General features: G+C 70.1%; 2 protein-coding genes across 4 annotated transcripts; both read right to left on the minus strand.

Annotated features, from left to right (window-relative positions):
- Window positions 1-162: 162 nt before the first annotated feature.
- Window positions 163-10735, minus strand: PDE4C (phosphodiesterase 4C). Of its 3 annotated transcripts, XM_082779996.1 has the most exons (16): window positions 10680-10735; window positions 9921-10129; window positions 5583-5771; window positions 5463-5499; window positions 5258-5331; window positions 5064-5113; window positions 4413-4525; window positions 4206-4299; window positions 3089-3267; window positions 2898-2996; window positions 2643-2807; window positions 2460-2559; window positions 2209-2363; window positions 1985-2107; window positions 1634-1816; window positions 163-1558 (listed from the first exon to the last, which is right to left on the minus strand). In XM_082779996.1, the coding sequence occupies exons 1-16, from the start codon at window positions 10719-10721 to the stop codon at window positions 1049-1051; spliced, it is 2322 nt and encodes a 773-aa protein (XP_082636122.1). In that variant the 5' UTR covers window positions 10722-10735; the 3' UTR covers window positions 163-1048. The 3 variants fall into 3 exon arrangements, with proteins under 3 accessions (XP_082636122.1, XP_082636123.1, XP_082636121.1); XM_082779997.1 differs by lacking the exons at window positions 9921-10129; window positions 10680-10735 and adding an exon at window positions 8682-8964 and having other exon boundaries at window positions 164-1558; XM_082779995.1 differs by lacking the exons at window positions 9921-10129; window positions 10680-10735 and adding an exon at window positions 7606-8466 and having other exon boundaries at window positions 164-1558.
- An 845-nt stretch (window positions 10736-11580) lies between these two features.
- Window positions 11581-14140, minus strand: CIST1 (colon, intestine and stomach enriched 1). Its single transcript, XM_082779998.1, has 4 exons — window positions 13807-14140; window positions 12297-12983; window positions 11750-11895; window positions 11581-11670 (listed from the first exon to the last, which is right to left on the minus strand). Exons 1-4 carry the CDS (start codon window positions 13862-13864, stop codon window positions 11611-11613), a joined length of 951 nt encoding a protein of 316 aa, XP_082636124.1. The 5' UTR covers window positions 13865-14140; the 3' UTR covers window positions 11581-11610.
- Between the last annotated feature and the right edge of the window lie 1224 nt (window positions 14141-15364).

Consider the following 15364-nt stretch of genomic DNA (forward strand, 5'->3'; position numbering starts at 1 on the left):
CCCTGGGGAGCAATGCGGAAGAGCAGGGAACAGGCTCCGCGCCGCGCCAAGCCGGCGATTAAATATTTACCTTAGCCGGTTGTGTTTGCCAGTGACGGATCGACATTTCCAGGGAGGAGCTCGCTTTTGTTCAAACACAAGGAGCAGGGCCCTCCCCGGGGCCTCGGCAGGCAATGGGGCCACCAAGCACGCCGGGTTCCCCGGGGATGGAGGCCCCAGGGTGCTGCCCGGCCACAGCACCCACGGCACCAAGCACCCAGCCCGTGGATGCACAGCGATAAAAGATCAGAAGCATCGCTCTTAGAGGGGGAACAAACCAGGTTTAATATCTGGAGGGTGAAGGAAGAAACCGAAACGACCCCGGGGGCCTCCCCGGGTCCCTGCGGAGACGCGCGGGGTTGCGGCGCCTGGCGGGGCCCAAAGTGCAAAAGTTTAAAATGCAGCATTTTGGGTGCTGGTCACAGTCAGGGCAGCTTCTGCCACGGAAACGTGTGTGAGTGCGCCTAGGTGAGGCTGGTATTAAAAAGTGAGCTACAAAAGGCTTTAAAAAGTGACCCCCCCCCCCCATCCCCAAATAAATAAACCCCCTGACTCGTGCCCAAGCAGCCGGCGTCGTGCCCTGGTGCCCTGACACCGCGGTGCCTCGTGCCAGCCGCTCTGTGAGGAGCCACCTGCACACCCAAAGGCTTTTGGCAACGGGGGACATCTCCCTGGGGAGCCACAGCGTGCCCAGGGCTGGGACAGGGCAGGGGCAAAGTGTCCCCAGAACCCGTTTGCAGGCGATGAGGGACCTTGCCCGGCACCTGGAGGTCGGGACACTGGGTGGGAGCAGGGGACAGTCGGGAGGGAACGAGCCGTGGTGTCCTTGTGCCCATCGGTACCTGCCCAGCTGCCGTGCGGGGACATTCCTCAGGTCCCTCCGTGTCCCGACGGCCACCCCGGTCCCAGCGGTGGCGATGCCAGGAGCCTGGGGTGCCGGTGGCACTCGCTGGGGCAATGCCGTGTCCCATGTCCCTGTGGCAGCAACGGGACCTGCTGGCCGGGGCCGCTACGTGCCCAGGGGCAGGAATGTGACATTGCCCTCCGTGTCCAGGCACAGCTCCTGGCCGCCCTCAGAGCCTGGTGCTGAGCTGCCACCGTCCTTCATCAGCGTCCCCTCCACCGCCCGCCGGTTGTCCACGTCCCCAGGGCACCCACCCCGGGGTAAGTCCCGGTCCCCGGAGCCGGGTGAGAGGCGCTCGGTGTCGGCCGACTCTGAGTCATCCGTGGCCGGCGTCTTGGAGCCGCTGTTGTCCTCCTCCAAGGGGCTCTCGGGCCCCTCGGGCTCCGTGTCCGTCTCGCCCTCCTCCTCCTCCAGCGTCATCTCGAACTGGAACTTGTCGGTGGCGGCGGGGGGCACCCCGGGACCCTCGGGAGGTGGGGACGGGCTGCGCGGGATCATGCTCTGGTACCACTCCCGGTTGTCCTCCAGCGTGTCCAGGATCTCCTGGGCGTCGGGGTGCACCAGGTCGGCCCAGGTCTCCCACAGCGGGTGGGCGATGAAGTCGATGAAGCCCACCTGCGGGCAGGCAAGAGCTCAGCACCCACCACGGCCCCGCGGACCCCCTCGTCCCCACGCCGTGCCCACCCCCACCTGGGATTTCTCCACGGAGGCGGTGTGCTTGTCGCACATGGGGCTGATCTCCATCCCCTTCTCCCTCTCGCGGTCGCCCTGGCGGAAGAACTCCTCCATGATGCGGTCGGTCCACTGCCGGTACAGCTCCAGGGGCTTGGTGGGGTTGCTGAGGTCGGCGCAGTGCACCATGTTCTGCAGCACCTGCACGGCCACCGCAGCGCTCGCCCGACGCCCCTCGTCCCCCAGGGCCACCGTCACAGGTCCTGGGGCGCCTTGTCCTGGGTGCCCCCCTCGGTGGTGGCACCCAAGAGGGCGTCCCGATGGCACGGGCTGCAGAAATATTTCCCCGCCCGCGTCCCCGAGCCCAACCTGGATGCGGTCGGAGTAATTATCCAGCAGCAGCACCCCCAGGCTGGTCACCTTCTTGGTCTCCACCATGGTCTTCAGATCCGCCAGCAGGTTCATGTGCTTGGACATATCCGTGGCCAGCACCTGGGCAGGGCGAGCAGGACACGCGGCTCAGCCTCACCCCGCCACCAAGCCCCCCCCCAAAACCCAGCACCCCCGGGGTGCTCCGAACCACCCCCCGTTACCATGTCGATGGCCATTTTCCGCAGCGACTGCCTCTGCTTCTTGCTCAGGTTCTGGAAGATGTCGCAGTTCTCCTCCTGGAGCAGCTTGAAGCCCACGGCCAGGTGGTGGTTCTCCAGCACCGAGGCGTCGTTGTACATCAGCGCCAGCTCCGAGTCTGCGAGATGGCACCGCTCACCCCGGGGCGGACACCGGGGTCCCCTACACCCCCTCCTCCCTCATCCCTCGCCCCCCTCCGGGCCTCCTGGCTCACTGGTGTTGATGAGGAACTGGTTGGAGACCCCGGGGTGGTCGACGTCGTGGATGGCGCTGGCGAAGATAGCAGCCATGATCTCCAGGTCCGTGAAGACGGCCTGGGGACGGGGGAAAAAAGGCGGTGTAGGTGGGTTATGGCCCCAGTGAGGGCACTCGGCGACCCGTAGGGACCGGGGCTCACCTCCAGCGCCGGCGTGGAGAGGAGGACGTGGGTGGACTGGGCCACGTCGGCGGCGTGGATGTTGTTGTGGTAAGCCACGTCGGCGTGGTAGTGGTCCTCCAGCGTCAGCATGTAGGTGATGAAGGTGTCGGCGGGGATGCGGAAAGTCTTCATCAGGTCGCGCTCCTGCAGGGAAGGCGGGAGGGTGGCTGGGCCCCCGTTTGGGATACGGGGACGGGGACCGGGGACAGCACCCCGCTCCCCGAGGGGGCTCACCTGGAAGATGCTGTACATGATGACCGTCAGCGGGCGGTTGCCCGAATACTCGGCCACTTTGAAGACGTCCAGACCCCACTTGTTGGTGTCCTCCAGCTCCTGGGTGTGGGGCGGGGAGGATCAGAAGGACAAGGAAGGGTTTTAGGAACCGGTGTCGGGGACCCCGCGATGGGATCGGGACCCTCCCTCACCTTGGCCAGCAGCCCCTCGTGGTCCGTGCGCACCCCGAAGCGAGGGATGCCGGCGGCGGCGAGGCTGGAGCCGTGCGTCAGCTTCCTGACGCCGCTGATCTGCGACATGGGGCGCTTCTTCCGCTCCTTCTCCTTGTCCTTGGGCAGCGCCGAGGGGATCTCCACCTCGTGCTGCTTGTCTGGGGGGCGGGGGGGGCGGTGAGCGCGGGGAGGATCCCCTTGGATGTCCCCCCCCCCCCCCCAATTGACGTCAGCCGGCACGGAGAGCACCACGGTGCCATGGCAACGGGGGGGGCGCACGGGGGGATGCCGAGAGCTTCCCCCACCCGTCTGCAGCGGGGTCTGGGCCCCCCCGGGGTTCCCCCCGTGCAGGGGGAGCCCTGGGTAGGCCGCCTGCCCTTGCACCAGTATGCACCAGTCTGCACCAGCATGCACCAGCATGCACCAGTCTGAACCAGACCAGTATGCACCAGCATGCACCAGTGTGCACCCATGTGCACCAACATGCACCAGTCTGCACCAGCAGGCTCCAGTCTGCACCAGTCTGCACCAGCATGCACCAGTCTGCACCAGTAGGCACCAATCTGCACCAGACCAGTGTGGGCCAGTGTGCACCAGTCTGCACCAGCATGAACCAATATGCACCAGTGTGCACCAGTCTGAACCAGACCAGTGTGCACCTGTGTGCACCAGTAGGCACCAGTGTGCACCAGACCAGTGTGTGCCAGCGTGCACCAGTGTGCACCAGTCTCCACCAGCATGCACCAGTCTCCACCAGTGTGCACCAGCATGCACCAGACCAGTGTGCGCCAGCATGCACCAGCGTGCACCAGCTTGCACCAGTCTGTACCAGTGCGCCCCAGCACTCACAGCCAGCACGACGGCCGTGACACCCCCACGAAGACACCTGGAAAAGCCCCCCCCCCTCGCCCCCCTCTATCAATATTCCCTTTTTTTGCCCCAAACCAGCCTCCATCTCTGTCCCCACAGACACGCAGCCCCGCAGGTCACCGCGCCGAGGTGCCTGGCTCCCTGCAGACCCCAGAGCTGCAGAGTTGGGTTCGGGGGGGGGGGCACGGACGGCCCTGACACCCCCTCTGGGGGGGGGGGAACTCACCCAGGAAGGTGCTGGAGATGTACTCGGAGACCTGGTTCCCCGAGCGGCTGGTCTCCGAGAGCTGCGACAGCTCCCGGTTCAGCATCCGCTTAAACTGCGAGGGGTGGCAGGGGCTCAGCCACGGGTTGGGGGGGGCCACGCGTCCCCAACACCCCCCCCCAGAGGCTGGGGGGGCTTTTTTCTCACCCCGGGGGGGGGTTTCCTTACCTTGTTGGAGGCCATCTCGCTGACCGAGTGCCTGGTCTGCAGCGTCTCCAGCTGGTCCAGGCACCAGTCCAGCTCCTCCAGGGTCTCCAGCGAGAGTTTCTGCTGGGCATCCTCTGCCGGGGGCAGCCACCGCGTCGCCACCAGGCACGGGGACACATGGGGGGGCCCAACCTCGCCGTCCCCACCCCGGGGTGCTCACTGGTGTCCCCTTCCCACCCCCCCCGGGACCCCAGGGTGACCCGGCGCTGAGCATCCCGGTGCGGCTGGGCTCGTGGTGGCCGCGGTGGCCACATCGTCCCCGTGGTGGTGGTGTCTGGGGGGGGGGCGGGGGGGACACACGCGTCACCTCGAGGTGACGCCCGGCCCGGGGTTCCTGCGGGGCCCTGCTGCGCTCGCCGCCCGGGGTTTTTTTTCTTCAGGGGAGGTTTGACGTCAAGCGCAGCCTTTCCACCGCCGCCACCGCCACCGCACCAAGGGCGGACGGGCAGCAGGAGCCGCTGAAAACCCGACATGGATCCCAAAGGGCAAAGCCACCGCTCTGCCCCCGCTGCTGGGGACACCGTGGGTGCCGGCACGCCCCGTCCCCGGGTGCGGGGACAGCCAGCCGACCCTAAAAACATCCCCTTATGTTCCCGTCGGGGGGGCACTCACCGGAGAGGCTGGCCTTGCTGGCGGAGGGGAGGCTGCTGCTGGAGGCTCGCCTGCGAAACGCACGGGGCTGAGAGGCCGGGATGCCACAAAATGTGCCCCCCCGCCACGAGCTGTGCCCCCTGCCTCGAGCTGTCCCCCCCCCACTATGAGCTGTGACCCCCCCATCGCCCTCCCCAACCCCTCACCCCGCTCACTTGGTGCCGGCGCGGTCCTGGAGGTGCATCAGCACGGCGAAGTTGCTGCGGATGGTGCGGAGGCTGGCCAGGACCTAAGGGGGGGACAGAAGGGACAGAGAGGGGGGGGCTGGGGACAGGTTGTAACCCCCCCCCCACCTCCCTGTGTCCCCTCCTGCGTGCTGGGGACATGGGGACGTGCCCCCTCCTCGCCACGGGGCCGTACCTGGGCGAACGGCGTGACGATCATGTCCTCGCCGTGCCTGCGGGGAGCAAAGGGGCGCATGAAATGGGGGGGGGAAGAGAGGGATGGGGAGGCCTGGGGGGGGTCCCGGGGGGGACTCACAGGTCGCTGGCGATGGAGGAGTTGCGGGACATGGCCTTGGGGGACAGGTCGTAGTCGCTATCGGAGCGGTAGAGGAAGGACTCGCGGCGCTGGCCGTGGCTGAAGGTGCCCTGCAGCACCAGCCCCGCGCCCGGGCTGGCCTGGGGGTCCAGCGCGCCCCTCCCCGGGAGGCCATTCTCCAGGTCGAAGCTGCGAGGGGACAAGGGACAAGGCTGGCACGGGGCGGGTGGCCTCAACACCTCGGCTGGGAGGCGCTGGGGACACCGCTACCACCCCCCTCGGACACGGGGACACCGAGGGGACACCCCGCGGAGGGCAGCGACCCCCCCGAACCCCACGGCAAACGGCAGGGCACGTCCCCAGCGCTGCCACCAGCCGAGGACAATGGTTGTCCCCCAGCCCAGCTGCAGACAATGGGAGCTTTGGGACGCGGCACCGGGCTTGCCAGGCTCTCTGTCCCCCTGTCACCCCGCAGCCTGGTCCCTTCGCCCTAAAATTTGGTGCTCGTGGAGCTGCCGGGTGGCACAGCGGGGTCCGGGCGGGTTGTCCCTTGTCACCGGGCTGGGACAGGGGCCCCAGCTCTCCCCACGGGGCTCCTGGCTCCAGAGAGCCCGGGGAGGGCCGGGTCACTCCCCGTGTCCCCAGCACCACGATCCCCAATTGCTGCGAGTCCTCGAAAGCCTCGGCCAGCCTCTGCTCGGGGAGCCGCGTCCCGTGGGGGACAGCGACGCGGCCGGGCGCCGAGCCAGGGGACATCGAAGGACAGAAACCACCAAGGCAGCCAAGCTCCGGTCCTTGGGGACGCGCTGGTGGTGGCTGGGTGCCACCCAGGGCAGAGCCACCCCGCAGCCGTGCGCACCCCGGGGCTCAAAGCAGGGGGGACGGGGGGGGGACACGGGGACAGAGGCGGTGTCCCTGCGGTGTCCCCTCAGCAGCTGCCACCCCGCTGGCCCCGGGGTCATGGGAAAGGCTGCGCACGGGGACAAACCAAGGGCCACCCAGCGCCTGTCCCCTCCCGGAGCCGCCACGGCGATGGGGACGGGGACGAGCCACCACGGCCACGCGTCCCCATCCCCATCCCTGTCCCCGTCCCCGTCACCCCATGGGACCTACCCGATGCAGGAGTGCCTCCGGGACGGGCAGCGGCTCCCCGGCTGCATTCCCCCGGCCCCACTGCGCCCGGCGCCGCGTCCAGCCCTCCCGCAGCCCCTCGGCCTGCCTCTGCCTCGCGTCCCCGATGGTACCGGGGACACAAAGCCCCATTGTGGCTCCTCCAGCCCCGCGCGTGAATTGTGGGTTTGTTCCCCCCCCCCTCCCCGCTCTCCGGCCACCTCCGACCCCGCTGCCACCCCAGGGGACAGCCCCGACCCCGGGCACGGCGTCACCGGGAGGATTGGGTGGGGGGACACGGGGGGGACGCACGCACGCACAGGGGGTCCCCGGCGGTGGCCGTGCCCCATGGGGGGGGGAGCGGGGCCGGGGGGCATGGCCGGGACGGCGGCCCCAGGAGGGCTGGTGCCGAATTCAGAAATACTTTCCATGCCGAGCAAGGGGGGGGGGAGCTGGGGGGGGCCGCTATAAATAGCTGCTGTTGCCACTGAGGAGGGAGCTGCTGATCCCCCACGGCGCCCCAGCACCCAGGGGTGCCCACACGGGGGCTGCGTGGCCCTGCTGGGGGTCGCTGCCGCCTTCCCCATTTGCTGTGCCAAAAAAAAAAGCCCCCCCCAACCCCCTCATTTGGGACATGGGGAGAATGCTGCAGCACAAAGCCCCCCCCCCATCGGTGCAACGAGCGTGCCCGTGCTCAGCCAGCATCACCCCCCCCTGCCCCGCTTATCCCCATGGGCACGGGGGGGGGGGCTCAGCCCCACGCCCCCCCAGACACACAGACAGAGGGGACACAACACAGAGAATTTGGGGGGGGTCCCCGCTGACCCCGTTCTCGCATCCCACCGCCTCCTCCCACCCCCCCAGGGACCCCATAGCCGGGGTTTGGGGTCTTTATCCCCCCCCCCCGCCTTACCAGAGGGGATGCGCCACGGTGAAGCGCCGCTGCAGGCGGATGCTCTGGTTCACCAGCAGCTTCCTGAAGAGCACGGGGGAATTGCGGGGGGACCCCCGGGGGGACCCCACGGGCGAAGCCCCCGGGGAGGGCAGCATGGCCCCGCTCAGGGCGCTCCGGGCTCCGTCCCCATGGGCGCAGAAGCAGCGGAGGGGGGACGGGGAGCCGAGCGGCGGGGACCCGCTGCCCGCCGCCGAGGAGCAGGAAACGCGCGGCTGCCCCAACCCTGGCGGCCTCGGGAAAGTTTCCATCCCCCTCCCGCCCGCGCCTGGGAAATTAAACAACTGTCTGGCTCGGGCAGACCCCCCCCTACACACACCACACACCACACACCACACACACACACACGCACAGCGTCCCGTTTGGCTCCATCAATCCCGTCCCGTGTGTGCGTGGCCGGCTCGCCGGGCACGTGGCCACCCCCTTTGGCCCCGCGCCCCCGGGGACTGCGCTGTCCCCTCGGTGGTGGCAGCTGGGGCCGTTAGGGTGAGGATGCTCAGCCCGGCCACGTGCGGCAACGCCGCGAGCGCCACGGCCACATGGGGAGGTCGCCGAGGGGCTCGGCTGAGCCTGGAGGAAGGTGGGCGCGAGGTGAGGACACGGCGCGGTGCCACCGAGGGGCATGGTGACACCGAGGGGCACAGCTGAGCCTGGAGCAGCCCGGGTGGCTGTGGTGGCCGTGCCATGGTGCCATCGAGCCGCACGGCTCAGCCCCGAGGATCCCAAACCCGTGGAGGGGCCACCGAGGGCCAAAACCAACCCCCAGGCACCCCAGGCGCACAGCACGGGCACGTCACCGTGCCCCCGAGGGACGTGGCTCCACCTGGACGCACTGTGTGGCCGCACCACGGTGCCACCGAGGAACCAAACCTGCCCCCACGTCCCCCTCCGTGTCCCCCAGCCCCTCCTGGCTGCCCGGTTTGGGGACGTGGAGCGGGCTGGGACCCCCCAGGGCTGCCCCACGTCGCCCCGGGCTGGCCGTGGGAGCCGGGTGCCCGCCAGCCCGACCCCGCGGCCCCGCTGACGCAGCCGGATACCTGCTGTCCCCGGCGGAGGCAAAAATATCCCGCTGCTGGCAGGGACCCAAGCAGGGCCCCCCCGGCACGGTGGCACCCCCGGGAGCCCCGAGACCATCGGGTGGGGGTCCCGGTGTTGGGGACCCGCCGCCTCGCAGCACGGGGACATCAGGAGGGTGTTGCGCCATCGGGGCGCAAAGGGTAGCGGGGGGGGACACGTCGGGGTGGGGACAGAGCTGTCCCCGCCTGGCAGCCAGGAGCCCGTGGGACAGCCAGGGCTGGGCAGGAGCGGCCGCAGGACAGCCAGTCCCTGTCCCCAGGACAGCCAGTCCCTGTCCCCTGCGGGGTTGCGGCTGTCCCCAGCAGGGACACGTGTCCGTGCAGGGGGGTGGACAGCAGGTGACACGGGAGCCGGGGCACGGAGTGGCCGGGTTTGGAGCCAGGTCCCTTGGCTGGGACAGCCCCGTGCTGCGTCCCCTCAAAGCCAGGCTTTGGGACAGGCAGGGCGGGAGGGGGAGGGAATGGCCCAAAAATAACCCCGCAGCCGTGCCAAGGAGGGACCGAGGTCACCTCCGGGCAGGGCCTGGAGCTGGGTGGCAGCGGGTTTGGGGACAGGGGATGGGGGCAGGGGGGATGGGAATGGGGTCATGGGGGTGGGGATGGGGGGACGGGGACAGGGGTCACAGGGATGGGGGGATGGGGATGGAGGTGGTGGGGATGGGGGGACAGGAATGGGGTCACGGGGATGGGGATGAGGGGACAGGGATGGGGACAGGGGGTCGCAGGGATGGGGACGGAGGTGGTGGGTACAGGGGGATGGGGATGGGAATGGGGTCACAGGGGTGGGGATGAGGGGACGGGGACAGGAATGGGGTCACGGGGATGTCGGGACAGGGACGGAGACAGGGTGGCCTGGCTGGAGGTGGTGGGGACAGGGTCACGGGGATGGGGACGGAGGTGGTGGGGACAGGGCCACATCCCCGGGGCCGTTCCCAGCCTCCTGTCCCCCCCCCACACACACCCCGGGAGGGACGGGGACACAGCCCCGGTGCTGCCCGGTGCCGGCCCCGGTGCCCCGGGGGCCGCTGTCCGCTGCTGCCCGGTGCTGAAACCACCGGCACCGCGACCCCCCCCCCGGCCATCCCCGGTGCCCGGTACCCCCCCCACAACCCCCCCGTTACCTCCCCGGTCCCTCTGGGGGCGCGGAGCCGAGGCTCGGCCACCCCCCGGTACCGGAGCCGCCTCTCGTTGCGCTCTTACCGGGGGGGCTCGGCCTCGTCCCCGCTGCTGGGGCCGCTCTCCTCGATGGTGAACACCACGCGGGGGGGCTCGGGCTCTGCCCCCCGGCAGCCCAAAGGAGGCAGCAGCGGGGTCCCGGAGAACCGGCGGCGAACGGCGCCCGACACCGGCCCCGGTCCCGGTCCCGGTCCCGGTCCCGACGGGGCGGCCTCGGCGGTGTCGCGACAGCGCTGCGGGGACACCGGGATGGGGATGGGGGGGAAGGGGGGAGGTGAGGGGTGCCCCCCCCCCCCCCGTCGTTCCCCAAAACCGCCGGTACCGGGGGAACTCTCCGTGGTGCTGTGCCCCCGGTGCCCGGTTCCCTCCCCCCATCCGCGGCACCGGGACCCCAAATTGGGGTTGGGGCGGGGGGGGGCTTTCCTGGACCCCCCCCCCTCCTCCGCCTTCACCGTGCTCCGGTGCACAAAGGGGGGGGGGGGCACACGGAGCCCCAGGGACACCCCCTCACCGCCCCCCCCCCCCCCTCCGGGATCCCTCTGGAAAATCCCCCGGAGCCGGTGCGTAATTACGCAGGGGCGAATAATAATTAACCGCCCATTACGGGGCTAATTAACTCCCGCCGAGCGCCGCCAGCCCGGTTATTGCCACCCCGGGGGGCCAGGCTCTGGGACTCTCCCACCGTGGGGGGGGGGGGCACATCTCCCCCCCCCCAGTCCCCCAAAAACCGATCCCGGTGCCCCCCCCACCCCTCCCCGTGCCCGGTACCGGCCCCGCTCTCACCTCGGTGCCCAGGAAGGGCAGCGCCGTCCGGCTCCGTCGCATCGTCCCTGGGGGGTTTTTTGGGGGTTTGGGGGGGGAAAGCTGAGCCTGGGGGTGGGCTCCGGCAGCACCGGGACGTGGGGTGCCCCCCCCCCCGGTGCCGCTCACAATTTGCGTGGTGCCCGTGATTGATGGGGCTCAGCCTCCGCGCCTCGGGTTTCAGCCCCCCCCCGCCGCCCCCCGCTGCCGCCGGTCCCTGGCTGCCCCCCAGCTCCGGTGTCCCCGGGGAGGGAGCACGGGGCCACCCGAGGGGACAAAGGCCCTGAGGACACGGGGGTGGCCGCGCCCCCCCCCCCGCCCCCCCAGCCTGGAGCATCCACAGGGCCACGACCCCCCCCCATCCTCCGGCACCACGTTAATGACCAACCCCCCCCCCCCCTCCCCGGCACCCACCACCCCCAGAAGCTCCCCCACGGGTGCCACCTGCACCCCCCCTCCCCATTCCCTCCCCTCTTTCCCATGGCTGTGCCCCCCCACCCTGCCCAGCCCCATTTTGGGGGTGCTGCCCCCTCCCCTATTGCAGGGTCCCTTGTGCGTCCCCCTCCCCAAAACCCTGTGCCCCCCCTACCCCCCCCCACCGCCCCCCACCCCACAGCCCCTTACCGGAGCGCGCCGCGGCCCCCGCCGAGTGCAGCGGAGCAGAAGGAAGGCGGCGTGCGTGCCTGGCCGCTCGCTCCCTCCCTCCCATCCCACCCTCTCCGGGGGGGGCTGCGCAGCCCCCAGCGCCCTGAGCTCCCCCACCCCACTCCCCCCTGGCCCGGGTCTTTCAGCCCAGCCTGGTGCAAAGGAACCCCGAAATTTTCCGGGCACCCCCCCGGGGATTTGGCACCCGTGGGGTGCAGAGCGCAGGGCAGACGGGGAAGCAGAGTCAAGGCAGCAGCTTCTTTATTCATCAGCCTGGGGTCATCTGGGGGGGGCGGTGGGCGAAGGGGAACCCCTCCGACACCTTGCTCTAGGGAGGAGAAAGAGTAGGGTGAGCTCCCGCCGCCCCCATGGCCCCCCCAAGCCCCCCCAAGCCCCCCCCAACTCACCATGGGCACCTCGTCCAGCCGCTGGAAGCCGGGGGTCCTGCAGCGGCACAGCCGCACCAGCAGCAGCGCCGCGGCCCCCACCAGCACAGCCACGAAGAGGCAGATGACGACGACCAGGCCGGGGTTGGGTTTGGTGGGGGGAAGCTCTGTGGGGTGAAACGGGCACCCCGTTACCCCCCGGCACGCACCCCCGATGGGTCACCCCATACCCGGCTCCCCCATGTCACCACCACCCCCCCCGTGGGGACCAGCACGGGACCTTCTCACCCCCCATGGCCCAAAAGTATTCAGGAGGGTGGATATTTTTGGGAGTGGGGGAGTGATTTGGGGAAACATGAGGGGTTTGGAGGGCCCCAGGGACCTGCACCTCGCAGCCCCCAAGCCATGGGAGTTGTGGGGTGGGGACAGGGACACCCGGTGGCCCCCGGTGGCTCAGGGATCCCTTTGGGCACCGGAGCGCATCCGGTCCCCGCGGTGCGCGGCGTGGGAGGGCACGGTGCAGACCCCCCCATCCCACCCTGCCCGCACCGGGGGGCTTCCCCCTCACCTGGGGGGCCGGCCCCAAGGCTGGGGCCGATGATGGGAGCTGTGCTGGGGCCGGGGGTCGGGGCGGTGATGTGGCTGGTGGCCGGAGCTGTGCTGGGACCAGTGGCCGGAGCTGTACTGGGACCAGTGGCCGAGGCGTTGCTGGGACCAGTGGCTGGAGCTGTGCTGGGACCAGTGGCCGAGGCGTTGCTGGGGCTGGGGGCTGGTGCTGCGCTGGGAGCAGGGCTCTCGGTGGGTTCAGCAGGAGAGGTGGGAGCAGGAACAAGCTCAGGGTGCCCCGACGAGGACGAGCTCGGTGCTGTGGAGCCGGACGGGGACGTGTTCGCCTCGGCCTCCGTGGCCGTGATTTGTGGCACCGCCGTGTCTGGAGCTGGGGTCGCCGCCGTGGAGCCTGGTGTCACAGGTGGACCTTCGGGTGCTGCTGATTTTGGGGATGCAGGTGGGGAGGGATCCAGGCTGGGTGGCGGGGCGTGCGCTGTCGTGTTCCCCTGGCCGAGCGGAGGGGACGTGGCCGGGTGCGACGTCCCCAGCAGGGTTGTCCCCACGCTGGTGGACACGGAGGAGCTGGTGGAGGACTCGTTGTGTGTCCCCGGGGTTGCACCTGTGGATGAGCCGTTCCTGGCCCGTGGCGCTGTGGTTCCCGAGGTGTGCGGTGCTGGGCTGGTGTTCATGGGGGCAGGATCCGTCCCTACAGCGTGGAGGAGAGAGCTGGGCAGCAGGGACACTGCAGGGCACGGGGGGCAGCGGGCAGGGCTTGGGGGGGCGAGCGGCGCTCACCCCAGCTCATTCTCCTGGGAGGGGGGGTTCAGGAAGAGAGGAGCACGAAATTCAGGTTTAATTAACATCCGATCCCCCAAAATCTTAGGCCTGGGAAGCCTCTGAAGGCGGTGGGGACGAGCAGAGCGGTGCCGCGGTGGCCTCAGCGGGGACTTGGCAGCAGGGGACGTGCCAGCCCAGCCCTGGTGGCACCCATGGCCACATTTCCAGGGCAGGGCAGTGGCAGCAGCGCCCTTGAGCACCCCGCTGCTGTTTGCACAAGGGGAGCAGCGGGGCCAGCCCAGCCCAGCCCCATGGACAGAGCTGGCCCCAAAGGGGTGACCCCACCAAGGGGTCCCCAAAGCCCCCCGGGACGGACCCTTCCCGGGAAGAGGGACGCAGACGAGGACGCAGGGAGGTGACACAGCGTGGACGCGGGTGCCAGCCACGTGTCCTGGGTGGGGGCTCGGCCCCCCAAAACCCCCCACCAGCAGCTGGGGCCGCGTCCTGCCCCCACTGGGGTTGCTCCTTGCCCCGCTGCAAGCCCCCAGGGCTGAACTGAGCAGGGCAGAGCCCCCCCAGGGTCCCCTTCAAATCAAGTTGGGGACACCCCCACAGACCACCGGCACCCCCCCGCAGCACGCAGCCCACCCGCTGCACCGCGCCCCCCAGCCCCCGGTGCCGGTGTCCCCCGGGGGGGGTTCCCCATCACCCGGTACCCCCGGGATGCCCGATCCCACCCGGTGCCCCGGTACCTGCAGCCAGCAGGGCAGCGGCGCAGCAGAGCAGCAGCCGGAGCCCCCCCCGGGCCATGCCGCTGCCGCCGCCGCCGCCCCGGTTCCCGGTGCCGGTTCCCGGTGCCGGTTCCCGGTTCCCGGTTCCCCGTTCCCGCTCCGCCGCCTCCCGCCGCCGCCTTTATCCGCCCCGGGGTGGGGGGGACGGCGGCGCCCCCTGCCGGTCCCGGGTCGCCCCGAAGCACCGGGGGTGTCCCCGTGTCCCCGTGTCCCCCCCCCGTGCCTCAGTTTCCCCATCTCCGGGGTCCCGCAGCCTTGGGTGGATGCGGAGCGGTGGGGAACGGGGAGGGGGCACGGGGCAAGGGGGGACACGGGGAGGGGGGTTGGGGGCATGGGGAGGGGGTTAGGGGGGTTGGGGATGTGGCTGGGGGGTGTGGGGACATGGGGACATGGGGACATGGGGATGGGGATGTGGGGACACGAGGATGTGGGGACGTGGGGACGGGAGAGTGGGGGCGTGGGGAGGTGACCGGGGGACATGGGGTGTGGGGACACGGGCAGGGGGATTTGGGGACATGAGGACACGGGAGAATGGGGGCGTGGTGACATGGCTGGGGGACGTGGGGTGTGGGGACACGGACATGGGGATTTGAGGACATGGGGACATGGGGATGCAGGGCATGGGGACACAGGAGCATGGGGATTTGGGGTCACGAGGAAATGGGATGTGGGGACAGGGGAGCACGGGGTGAGGACACAGGGCCATGGGGCTGTGGGGACATGTGGACATGAGTATGGGGGCTTGGGGACATGACTGTGGGACATGGGGATGTGGGGACACGGGGACATGAGGAGCATGGGGTCAGAGGACACAGGGCCATGGGGTTGTGGGGACAAGGGGACACAGGGACACAGGGGTGTGGGATATGGGGACACAGGAGCATGGAGATAAGAGGACACAGGGCCATGGCGCTGTGGGGACATGGGGACAAACAACGTGGGGACATGGGGACACAGGGATCTGTGGACGTAAGGACTCATGGACATGAAGATGTAGGGACACAGGGACATGAAGCACGGGGACGTGGGCACACGGGGACGTGGGCGACACCGGTGACACCGTACCCACCGCAGGAGGTGGCCGTGGCGCCACGCAGGCTCTGCCCCGTGCCGGAGCTGCAGGGCTGGGGCACGGCACAGCCGGGTTTGGGGCCGTTTCCTCCCGGCAAACAGCAGCCAGCGGCCTCGGCTCCGTGCCACCGCGGGTCCCCTGGGGTGGCCACGCTCCCCACGGCACCGCCACGGGGTGCCAGGCCCTGCCCCGACCCTCTGGGGACCGGGGTGTTCTCGGCTCGGCACGGCACGGCTCAGAACAGGTCCCCACCTCCTGCCAGGGCTCCAGCAGCTTGGCACCCGTCCCTAAATGTTCCCAGGAGAGCCGTGTCACCCCCCCCGGTGAAGGGTTGTGCCCTAAAAACCCAGCCGGGGCATCACCGCTGGGGAAACTGAGGCACGGGCACGGCCCCCTCGGGGTGCTCCCGGCCCTGCGCAGGGGGGTCAGGGGCCGGATCCTGCCCTG

This window comes from Aythya marila, assembly GCF_965140915.1.
Source record: "Aythya marila genome assembly, chromosome: 27".
NCBI lineage: Eukaryota > Metazoa > Chordata > Aves > Anseriformes > Anatidae > Aythya > Aythya marila.

Coding starts and splice junctions, on each gene's coding strand:
- CIST1 (XM_082779998.1), bottom strand. CDS start 13,864: ATGGCCCGGGGGGGGCTCCGGCTGCTGCTCTGCTGCGCCGCTGCCCTG. Junction 12,984..13,806: donor CGCTGCCCTGCTGGCTGCAG/GTACCGGGGCAC, acceptor TCCACGCTGTAG/GGACGGATCCTGCCCCCATG. Junction 11,896..12,296: donor CCTTGGGGCCGGCCCCCCAG/GTGAGGGGGAAG, acceptor TTCACCCCACAG/AGCTTCCCCCCACCAAACCC.
- PDE4C (XM_082779995.1), bottom strand. CDS start 7,895: ATGGAAACTTTCCCGAGGCCGCCAGGGTTGGGGCAGCCGCGCGTTTCC. Junction 2,997..3,088: donor ACGAGGGGCTGCTGGCCAAG/GTGAGGGAGGGT, acceptor CCCCACACCCAG/GAGCTGGAGGACACCAACAA. Junction 1,559..1,633: donor CCTCCGTGGAGAAATCCCAG/GTGGGGGTGGGC, acceptor GCCTGCCCGCAG/GTGGGCTTCATCGACTTCAT.